This window comes from Liolophura sinensis, chromosome 1 (genome assembly GCF_032854445.1).
Source record: "Liolophura sinensis isolate JHLJ2023 chromosome 1, CUHK_Ljap_v2, whole genome shotgun sequence".
NCBI lineage: Eukaryota > Metazoa > Mollusca > Polyplacophora > Chitonida > Chitonidae > Liolophura > Liolophura sinensis.
The window spans coordinates 33,163,754-33,175,209 of record NC_088295.1 but is presented as its reverse complement, the minus strand read 5'-3'; the positions used below and the strand labels follow the sequence as shown (position 1 = coordinate 33,175,209).

Here is an 11,456-nt window from a genome sequence, read left to right as displayed (position 1 = left end):
ATTGTGTTTGATTTCGATTAATTTCAATTGATTTCAATTAGTTCCAATTATTAATTTTCATCATGTAGTAAATTTTCATCATTTATTTATTTCCATCACTTAATTAATTTTCATCATTTATTTTAGTTTCATTATTTTATTCATTTTCATGAATGATTCAATAATTATTTGAGTAAACGAATACTTGTTCATTGCAACGTGGTTGTTTCACAGGAACTCGTGAGTTTACACTTGCCGTGATGCTTCTTTTATCAGATGTGTATAGCAAAATGTTTAGGATAGCTCTGGTAACACGTGGTGTAATGTATGTCAAGTGTATATGCACCTATAACGGTGGGCTGAGACTGCAGCGCGGGTGAGGAGGTTATCACAGGGGGGGAAGGTCTACCATGGTGACTGTGCAGATTTAATCAGATCCAGTGATCTACACCGACCGGTCAAGTAATTCTCAGTAGTGAAACTCACTGCCAGACGTGTTCACCTGAAGACGCCGGCGACAAAATGGCCGCTGACAAGTCCCCTATGCTTTATAACTACCTGGGAAGCTCCGGTCTGAAAGTTTCAAACATCTGTTTGGGGTGTATGACTTTCGGAACTAACCCTAACAGAGTAAGTGCACAGCATCAGTACAGTTACAGAACGATAAGCTTACATCACAGGTCAAATGTAGCATGTCCACTACAGGGTATCCTGATGTGAGATTTGTAAGAAAATGTGCATATCTGTAATTGTATCCTTGTCCCTGTTTAACACAGCACAACAGTCAGCCCATCAAAACACTCCTCAGAAGATACAGAGTTTACAGACCATATCACGACTCAGACTGATTAAATCCTTTTCTAATTATGTGATATTATCTCGTAAGACAGTGGAATGGGCAAGAATATGCAGAACAAATTTTCAACTTAGTGACGCAGACCATAACACAGAACAAGCTTTGTGCGTCCCACTAGGGCACCCTACTCACATTTTTGGGAAATTTCTCACAATAACAGTGCCACATTAATCCTCTAAAGTTTTTAAAATATGGTATTTTCAAACAGCACAGGCGGGGTGCCCAACATTATCACTTGAGGGCTGTTTTACGTAATAGTTCATACACATACATGAGAGATACAAGGAGATATGCATGTTTTAGTCCACGCCACTGTCTTTGGTCATGCTTAGACTAGTCTTAATTTCTGGTGGTTTTGTGTAAGTTATATATCCAATGTTTAACATCGATTATTTTGTTCAGCTGTGTTTAGGATAAATCAAGATATAGTCGAAAACAAATCTGCAGATATCTGACATCAGGGGGGCCTTGACTATGCTCTCTGTAGGCCTGTACATGCACGCCGACACAGTAATCCTGCGATCATCACCGGTTATACGAGTAATGTGGGTCACAGCTAGAAACCGTACAGTCCCTAAAATATAGACCACAAATCAAGGTGTCGGTTGTTTGGTCGATGGTATGGAATGGGCATTGATTGAAATAGAAGTTTAACATATATAACACTAAAACACCACATCTTCCACACAAGTATTTCTGATCCACTCTTGCCTAAGAATTGTTAAAGAAGTACAACTCACATGTACATGTGCTCTGATGTTACATAAGTGAAAATCAGATACATTCGTTACAGTGTTTATGTGCAAATTACGCCGATTTTGTTTCGATCTAGTTATATTGGGGGAAAAAAGACTATAAATAATACAACTAATGTAACCATAGCCATTTTGTTCTTGGTAACTGAGTAAATCAAATGTTAATCTTAGCCTCTCATACTCTTGGCTCGCTCACGCAGTCAATATGGCAAAAAAGGCACACCAAGAATTGTGTGACGTCACAGGGGAAACAGGTGCTTTCTCGGATTTATATAGCTTTTGATTTTCGAGATATGAAGATTTTGCTTACTTTGTCCATGTCTTGGTTATACATCGTCAAAGAAATGAAAAGACATGCTTTTTAAACGTTCGATACATCTGTTCATTTGGTCGAATATTTTCTTCCTTTAACAATTTGCTGTTGATGTGCCGTTGTTCCAAGTATGTGGAGAAGATCTAAATACTAATTAGCTAAAATGATACACTCTTCCAGTACGAAATGCCGGGGGTGATTAAAATGTAGATGTAGATTTATGGGAAGGCTAAGGAGATTGTTCAGTTGATGATGTCAACAGTAATTAATGGTCCCGAAGTTTGCTAATCCGTCTTGCAGCATCCCCACCCTGCCGCCTCCCCAAGTTTTCCCATGCCTGGTGTGTTTAGTTTTGGTCAGTTTACCAGAAATAGACACACATTTTGCAGCAATAACGCTATGCATAGAGTTTCTTCCAGAACCGTGGACGTTTCTTTAAGGAAATTGGTCGAATGTCACTCCAAGGTCTTATAATAAATCCTTTGCATCGGCTATCTGTTGTTATAAAACTGTCTTCGCTTCAAGCAGATGAAATATTAAACACTCCATATATTTGTTCGAGACAAATATATTTGCTTTGGACTGTTTCAATGCACCACTTACTCTAAGGAATTTGTTTTATTTTTGCGTACACTTAATTGCTTCTGGTACTATTTCAGGAGTCTGCGCCAAGTCAGCTAACAGAGGAAGACTCTTATGTGTTACTGGACAAGTTTGCAGAGCTGGGTGGTAACTTCCTGGATACCGCTAACGTATACTCCGGGGGACGTTCCGAAGAGATAGTTGGCAACTGGCTATCAAAGTGCGTCGCCACAAGTCCAGTTTAACATAAAGTGTAACTTGCTAGATTATACTGCCCAAGTACTAAACACTAGTCCTTGACCAATAAGATAGCACGTTCGAATTTTACTCTCGGTATTTCAGCTGCGAGCTGACCTCAGAAGGATTTGTCGGAGAATTTGTGGCATTTAAGTGCTTTCTCCGGACTGATTTCTTCTTACTACGGACCCGTCCCCAACCAAGTGACCATGTTATTGAGCATGGCGTAAATCATTAACCAAACAGATAAAATGTCATAATTGGAAAGGCCATTAGTGGACCATACTGAAGTCGTTATGGTATAGTTATAGCTGGTTATTGGTAAATTAGAGTGATCGCATATTAGTGATCGCGCAAGGTTTCTTCATTAGTAAACAGACAAAAGCACTACATGTAATCATTTTCTGCTCTATCGTTAACGTGTATTAATTAGCCATTAATCTTTATGATCGAATGTACATAAACCTACAGTTTACATGGTTGAGGGACTTAATAATGATTTAAAACCACCGTGTATGTTTATTTCTTTATTGGAGTTTTTACAACGTGCTCAAGAATATTTCACTTGTACGACGGCAGCCAGCATTATGATGGGAGGAAATTGGGCAGAGCCCGGGGAAAACCCACTACCATCCACAAGTTGTTGCCAGACCTTCCCACGTACGGCCGGAGGAGGAAGCCAGGATGAGCTGGCCCACTGTTGTTATAGTTTGAGCGATTGTATACAGGTTGATACTTACAGGTTAAACCCGTGTCAAACGGTCGATGGATTTAACAACACTCTGGTTCAGAGTATATGCTTTGAGCGCTCATACACTTGATGAGTTCACGGGTATAGGCCAAACGTGCCAGTGAATGTCTGAAAATTTCGACCGACTTTACAACACCTCAGTGCTAAGTGTGTCCGTGGTATTGGCGCCGATAGAATTGATGGTGATGAGCTGAGGTCTAGTTACAAATTAAATCTTTGTGTCAAGATTGAGTGAGTCCTATAAACGCCAGTAAATTTTAACATACCGTAAGATTGCCTTTTGTAATTTCTGCAACTGTGTGGCTTTACTTTGTGTTTTTGTTCCGTGTGACGTGTTGAACCTGAACCCAACCTGAACCCCAGACAGTAGTGTTACTGAGGAAATATAACAACCTATCTGTGTTCATATATACTGTTCTTTCAACCGTATAGCCTTTCAGTAATGGCGCTTCGAACACAGCTAGTGAGCATTTGTCAATATAAGTATAGTCATTGCTACCATAGCCTAATATGGTTACACGTAGATTGTTCTACAAGTAATTGGCGCACAGTAACATAATTATGGCCCATAAACCCCACCGTAGAATTAAAATATGTACATGATTTTATTTAAACGTTTTTAAAAATTTGTGCAGCTATCTAGTAAAGCTTCGAGGATTGAGATTAATGATGATTATTAATTTGTCTATTTATTATTTACATTTTCTTTGGGGTATCTTCTTTTAATGTGAACATCACCAGTAAAGTTAAATATTAAAAGCGCTGTACTAGAATATTATTTTAGTATTTATCTGGCAAAAGTCAGCTGTTAGTTCAACCAATCAGTGTATATGTTACCTATCGTTTATGCATCAGGCAACAGAGAGATAACTTCGTGTTGGCGACGAAAGTCCGGGGCAATGTAGGCGATGGTCGAATGACCTCGGGTTGTCTCGGAAGCACATCATGCAACAAGTGACAAAAGCCTGAAGAAACTGAAAACTGACTACATTGATTTATATCAGGTATATATATATATGTATACAAACATATGTATGTTTACAAATGCCATCCATCGTATAGCGCGAAAGCAAAACCACAGCAAAACATAGTTGTTCGTTTAAAACGATGGAATACAATTGGGGAATTTAAGAATACTGTAAATCTTCAACCCTTTCAACCACTTGTTTGCGTGAAATTTATGCATGCATTTTGTATGAAACTGACACCAGAAATGATTTGCTTGTGTCACTGAAGATGAAAGGGTCATATAGAGATCATTTTTTTTCTCTACACTCCATAGTTCTCTCAGAATGTTTCAAAATATCGGTTGCAGAGGTGGTTGGAAAGGTGGAAGAATACGGCATGTCAAAAATGAGCATACTTGAAAATCGCAACATACTGTGCCCGACAAAATACATGTATATCTTATATTTATCCCATTCCCGAGTACGTTGAGACTATACTGCTAGTATAGATTGTTGTTCCATGAGCTTGTCCTAGAAACTGCCTCTTGTGTAACTTCAATGACCTCACACAGTGAAAAGATACGTCAACAATAAATGCGCTTGATAAAAACTAAACTTTAGTCTGGACTGGGCATGGTCATTTTTGATGTACTGATTTCTGAGCTCTTAGTTTAGTGTGAACTGGCCTTTCCAAAACATGCTGTTTTACGCAGTATTTATAGTGTAACAATTACGTAAACGTCAACAATAAGTTTCCATGTAGGCTTGGTGTCGCCAACGCATTAATTATGTGCATGTATACTTATATGGTTGTAGGATAGGGTTTTTAGGACTTCACGTTTATACCTTTCTCCTGCTCATGGGTCGTTTGAGCTTATTTAACATTATTTACTACTTTTCCACCAGATTCACTTGTGGGACAATGGAACCCCAATAGAAGAAACTCTGCGGACGCTGGATGATTTAGTTCGCTGCGGGAAGATTCGATATGTAGGTGCCAGTAATGTGACAGGCTGGCAACTTCAAGCCATCGTGGAACGCTCCCGACAGATGGGATTGAACAGGTGGATTAGCCTGCAAGTAAGCTTATTACATTGTACGAGTTTGGGGAAGTCATTAATTATCTAGGGTGGGAATCAAGGCGTGTCTCAGTGGTAAACAACGCGACTCCATAAACAAGGAACATGAAATTCGGGTTTAATCCCACATCTGTGACTATATACGAAATGCGATGACAACACAGAGTGTTAAGTAACTCTAAACCAGTGACGTCTAAGAAATTGCAACTAACACCAATGCATATTTTTTTACCTAATCCTGCTTCAGCCATGGTATTATTGGGCGTGTATTTTGCTATTTTTTAAGAATGTACAAGAATAAATGTAATAAACCTCTGAGATAAACTGGCAAGAGAGCAGATTTCACCCGTAAAACGTATGTCCGTTTGCCAACTATCACCCTATCGTCACTGCTCAGGTTTTACTCCTTATGCTGTAGTCTGTTATACTGGATAGAGAATTTGCAGATTCCCAAGATTACATATTGTTAGTGGGACTTTGGTGGCAGTAAGCGATCAAATTGCCATTTGCAGGCTTACGTTTCTTGCTTTCTGTCAAGGATGGCCGGCTTTCCCAGGCCACACTTTTTTCCTCCACGGTGATTTCCCGTCTGGTCGTACTAGGGAAAATCTGATGGCAGAAACGCAGATGCTTGTGGGTTCCCCAGGTTTCCTCTCACCATAATCCTGGCCGCTGCCGTATAACTAAAATTTCTTCAGTATAGCCTAAATCTCCAATCAAATAAATAAATCAGGATTGATTTGAATGTGACCTCAGTGGTCGTGGACCAACAAGGTTAGCCGCGGAACAGCAGTATTGATTCCACACACTGATAATTTCTCTGACGAATCTTTGAGATATGTAAAACCAATCTCCCTGATTGGTTTTTCCAACAGTTATCTGCATGTATAGCTCATACCTGATCTGTTCAAACTTTGTGATTTTATAGTTTGCCTTGTAACCCGTTACATTGTCTTTCGGGCCTTGCTTCCTTGTCCACCCGTAAAACGCAGGAAACTATTGGGCGAACGCCAATCAGATATCCGATATGTCGTCCAGACATCCGGTAATAAATAAACCACTTATCAGTACTTCGCCGGTACAAAAGTACTCGTACATAGATAAACGTTTGTGATTTGTTATGCCTCATTTTTTATCCTGCACTATTATCAACCAAGTCACAACGCATCCGCTGAAGCAGTAATATCGACAATGAGTGGTAAAGACCTGGCGCCAATTTTACGCATACCGTGTATGGTAGAAATGTGTGAGTGTATTTTTATAAGTACATTCCGTGTACCATTCTGGGTACCCCGGGGGAAGTCTTCAAGTGGCCAGTTCTGAATTCCACCCATCCAGTTAGCAGTAGAAGACGTTGGTGATCAGTTTTATCCCTAGATGATCTACACTGGTTGCCCGTTTGAAAATCAGGTTGTATTTCTTCGCCATTGAGAATTCGTGTTTCGCTTATAAAAAAAACCCATTTCTTCACAGTTGTAAATGCGTACATAAAGACATAAAGACTATGTGTATCGCAAAAATGGGTTTATGATATTAAACAGAAAAGGGACATGTTTACACAGTAATTTGATGGGATTTTAAACACAAATAGTCCAGTAAAAATGACTTCGTCTAATTAGTGTAATAGGTCGACAAACAAACAAATGTTGTAGTAAAATAATGCATCGAAACAGACGTCAACCAAAACGAACATCATAATCGCAAGGCCAAATTCGCAAAACGTCGTTTAACACAAACTATCAAAGAACACTTTTCATGTTTATCGGCTTTTCACACTTTTATCTTATAACTGCAGACATAGTCGTCATAAATAAACACCAAGGCGAGTTTATAAACCGTATAGAAATTTGTTTATAAAAGAGAAGCATCTTTTTAGTGTGATCTATACGTATGTGGGTACGTATGTGGCAGGCCTTAGCCAGATACCTAGCTACAATGTAGATTCCGCTTTATTCGCTAACTCCAATCTAAATTCTATGTGGTTCTGATGCCTAAAGGTTTGTCATGCAACTGGCGAAGGGCGCCGTTTCCCCAATCCATAAACCTGGTCGCCGACGTATATGTGACAAATAGCTGAACACGTTGTTAAGTCGCCGGTGACCCAGCGAGAGCTGCATTCTTATATGCGTCCGCAAGGGTGAAGTGTATATCACCTGCGAAGAAAGTGACACTTTAGTGAATGAGCCCGTGAAAATAGTCCTGATGGCGTCTGTCTCTTGATTTCCTCTTAGCAACAATACAACTTAATTTCCCGTGAGTCTGAATTGGAGGTCTTTGACGTGTGTCCTGAATGAAGGACTGGGAGTACTTCCGTGGAGCCCTCTGAAGGGGTTAGGTCAATGAATCCTTTACCAAATAAAGTGGAGCCCTAACATCCAAGCACATTGCAGTCCTACCCATTGATACAGTTCAAAATAATTATCTACAATTCTCTGGACGATAATTACTTTAGTGCATGTTCTGGTATGATTTTCCTTGTAGAATGAATGTAAAAATAACGTTGAATATTATGCATGTATGGATGTATATGCGTGTATGTATATATGAATGCTTGGGTCCCTTTTCGTCGTTCTAAGCTAATTGCGACGAGGAGTCATTAGGTGTGTACATATTCTGCGACTTAGTGAGACTTAGACAAGAATAGTGCATTGTAACACATTGGGGATTGGTGTTTGTTTAGGGTGACTGCTGGCTGGCAAGTTCAAGCGAAACATAGACGCAGGCACTGACACACGCATAGGCTGGGCGCAGACAAAGGGCATTAATTTACAGTCGCACCCAGCTTGGTCCAAGTACTCGAATAATGATGTCAGTACTGTGAATTTGATTGCGAAAATGGAAGAAATCGGAAAACAGCACGGTATGTTGGAAGACAAGGTCAATCCAACCGTCACGTTTTGTGTAAATACCACATTGTATAGCAGCAAATAGGTGGTCAACTAGGGAATATGTATCCCATGTACAGAATAACTCAGCCAGTGAACAGAGAATTTTAAAACTACAAATTGCTCAAGGCTTTCTTGGATTACTTCATCGGGTAGGATCCCGTTACATGTACACTGTGGTCTGCAGTGCAGAAGAGGTTAGTGTGTGATGCTTTCAACATCCGGCGATTTGGGTTCAAACCCGAATAGCTCAGACTCAAGAACTGATCGACAAATCTTGATACTTCCTTGTTAACATGCTAAGCATTGGTTAGGCTGGTGTCAGCATGTACCGTGACTGGATTGGGGGGATATCGCTTTGATTAAAGGCAGGGCGTTCCAAGGCTGCAAAACTTGTCAGCATTTGAATAGGCATGCCAAAAATTGCTTATTAAAACTTGTAAAGATCGATATAAACCTTAAAAACGACATCAGTTGCCAAGCTAACAAATCGGAGATACGGAATTCACTGACGAAACGTGAAAGAATAGTTTAGGGGAATATATACCAGTTGTCACATCGATTCTATTGAAATGCCTAAATTAAATTTTTCAATGAACTCGTATACACTCAACTTATTGGCAATTTTCAGGTAACAATATATGTGTACCGGGCACGTATCGTAGAACAAACATGACTTTACAAAGAATTCGGATTGCATATGGCCAACGGGTGAAGATAGAAAGATTAAAACAAATGAATGGCAACGTAAATGGTGTTACATGGGAACAATGGATTGTTGATCCGCATCATCAAATCTGGTTAAATATAGAGAATCGGGTGTGCAGTGTTCTTTTTCCAACCTTGCAGATAAATCTGTTGCCCAAGTCGCCATTCGCTGGGTTCTTCAGAAGGAGATCGTGACATCCGTGATTGTGGGGAGCTACAAAGCTGGCACAGTTAGAGAGTAATGTTGGTGCGGCATCCGGATGGCAACTCACAGAAGAGCAGGTCAGCGGTAGTGTACAGCTTTTATGGTTTATGCATGGCAGTACTAGTAATGAGATATATACATGTCTCTCCACGGCTTCAGAACAGATCTGGAACAACACAAGTTCGAGTCTGATCTTCCTAATTGAAATCAAACGCCCGTCAGGTAGTAATTTACGATCTGTAATCTCGATACGTTTATATTAGCGGGATTAAGTGTAATTTGAAACATGTTCATGCACCGTACCGATGTCCACGCAAGGGGTTTGAGAAGGTTTGTATTATTTAATGGGATTGTATGTCAAATGTGATGACAGCACAGGATTTTGAGTAATTCTAGACCGGTGACGTCTAATAAATTACAATTAACATCACTGCATTTTTTGACCGAATTCTGCTCTTGGTGCTAGGGTGCGTGTAATTTGCTACTATTTATGCATTTACATGAACAGTTAGAATAAAAACCTAACTGAGGTAAATTGATGAGAGGCCGTACTTCACTGGTTCGTGTGGTCATTTGCCAGCTGTTACACTCGTCACTGCACAGCTTTTTCTCTGTGCTGGACACAATTATAATATTCTGTATTCAGAACACATAGTATGCGGAATTCATTTTTGTGATATGATTAAAAAGCCTCTGGTATTGGACCTGTCTTTCTTCCATTTTGTTACAGATGGGGACGTTGGGATAACGCATCTGCGTACGAAGTACCATATCCGTATGAGATGATTTTCAGGAGTAACAAAACAACGGATTCGTAATGGTCAGCTGCACTGATTAGTTGAGCGGGCCTGGTAACTGACACCACCTATTATTACATGGGCATTATCTTATTATCCCTCGGGAAACAATCTGCTAATGAGGATACCTCAGTATTAAATAATGATCGAAAATGGTGCATACGCATGTGTATAACGTATTATTTTCTGTAACACAATATTGATCAACACTCTGATGAGGCAATGTGATGAAGTTTTGCAGTTCCATGCAATGTTGTTTACTCTGTAGTGAGAACGGATTCATTTATTCTCACATCATACAACACAGCAAATTTTGCCCAAAAATGGTCCGGATCGTTGAAAATTTAGTTTGAACCCTGTGTGGTTAAAAACAGACATATATCAGTTAAATGCAGTTATGATGGTTAACACGCATTTGTGAAAACTTTCACTGGGAGAAAAAACAACCGACGATTGTTGATGTGCCACTTTCTTCCAACACTGCGGCAGATTTACATATTAACGAGAAAGTAATGAGTGACCTCTGTTCAAGTTGCTACTTGTCAGTGATGAACTACTTCATCTCCGTTTGTTATTACAGAATCTTCAGTATATATTGCCAGATATAATTTTGTTACAGATAATCAGTTTTTATGATGAAACAGCTAAACCTAAAGGCTGATTTTCCTCGGGCTGTTTGATACTTCATTGAAGAGTGGTTAAATGTCATTCGTCTCCCCGCCTGAACTGAAATAAACGTAAATATTTGAGAGGTAATTAATTACTTTATTTTTTTTTAATGTTTTAAGGCTGTGCTTTCAGTTTCATGAAGGCGGGTAGATTTGTAGACGTAACAAAAAATCGAGGCAGATACAAACAGACAATCCAGTTCTCCAATGGCGATTTCATGTCCCTCAGGTAGCAGAAATGCTTTCATGAAGCAGTAATGTTGATTGACATGGTCAATCTTGGTAATGGGGTTTACATTGGGTCATATTTAATTTTAGCTGCCAGACACAGTTTCCATTAAAACACTATACTCCATTCTATTGTTGAGCGAATTGGTCAGTAAGATAATAAGCTGACGAGTGAAAGGTATGTACATGTAAGGGTAAACTCAACGATTGTCTGTTCTAGATTGAAGGGCTACTGTAACAAATAACACGGTGAAGTAGGGTTTATTTTCCCTGGAAATAATTTATGTATTTTAGTGGTGTTTCGGGCCCGTACTGAGGAATATTTGACTTATACGAGTTCGACCGGTATTATGTGTTGATTTAATCGCACAGAGCCGGAGGAAACCCCATGGCAGTCGGCAGGTTGATAGCAGACATTTCCACTTATATCCTGAAAGAAATCCAGCATGAACAGCACTTTAGCTCA

At 39.6% G+C, this 11,456-nt stretch overlaps 1 protein-coding gene and 1 long non-coding RNA gene across 2 annotated transcripts; both read left to right on the top strand.

The window, feature by feature from the left end:
* The first annotated feature begins 320 nt into the window (after nucleotides 1-320).
* Nucleotides 321-7,830, top strand: LOC135481811 (1-deoxyxylulose-5-phosphate synthase YajO-like). Its single transcript, XM_064761531.1, is given in 7 exon segments — nucleotides 321-609; nucleotides 2,563-2,705; nucleotides 4,329-4,384; nucleotides 4,387-4,428; nucleotides 4,431-4,477; nucleotides 5,327-5,500; nucleotides 7,731-7,830. Coding segments are annotated over 7 exon segments (633 nt in total). The 5' UTR covers nucleotides 321-501; the 3' UTR covers nucleotides 7,794-7,830.
* A 480-nt stretch (nucleotides 7,831-8,310) lies between these two features.
* LOC135481812 (uncharacterized) lies at nucleotides 8,311-10,843 on the top strand. The gene is made up of 3 exons (XR_010446184.1): nucleotides 8,311-8,359; nucleotides 9,234-9,374; nucleotides 10,028-10,843. It is a non-coding gene; the product is annotated as an uncharacterized LOC135481812 (long non-coding RNA).
* The last annotated feature ends 613 nt before the right edge of the window (nucleotides 10,844-11,456 follow it).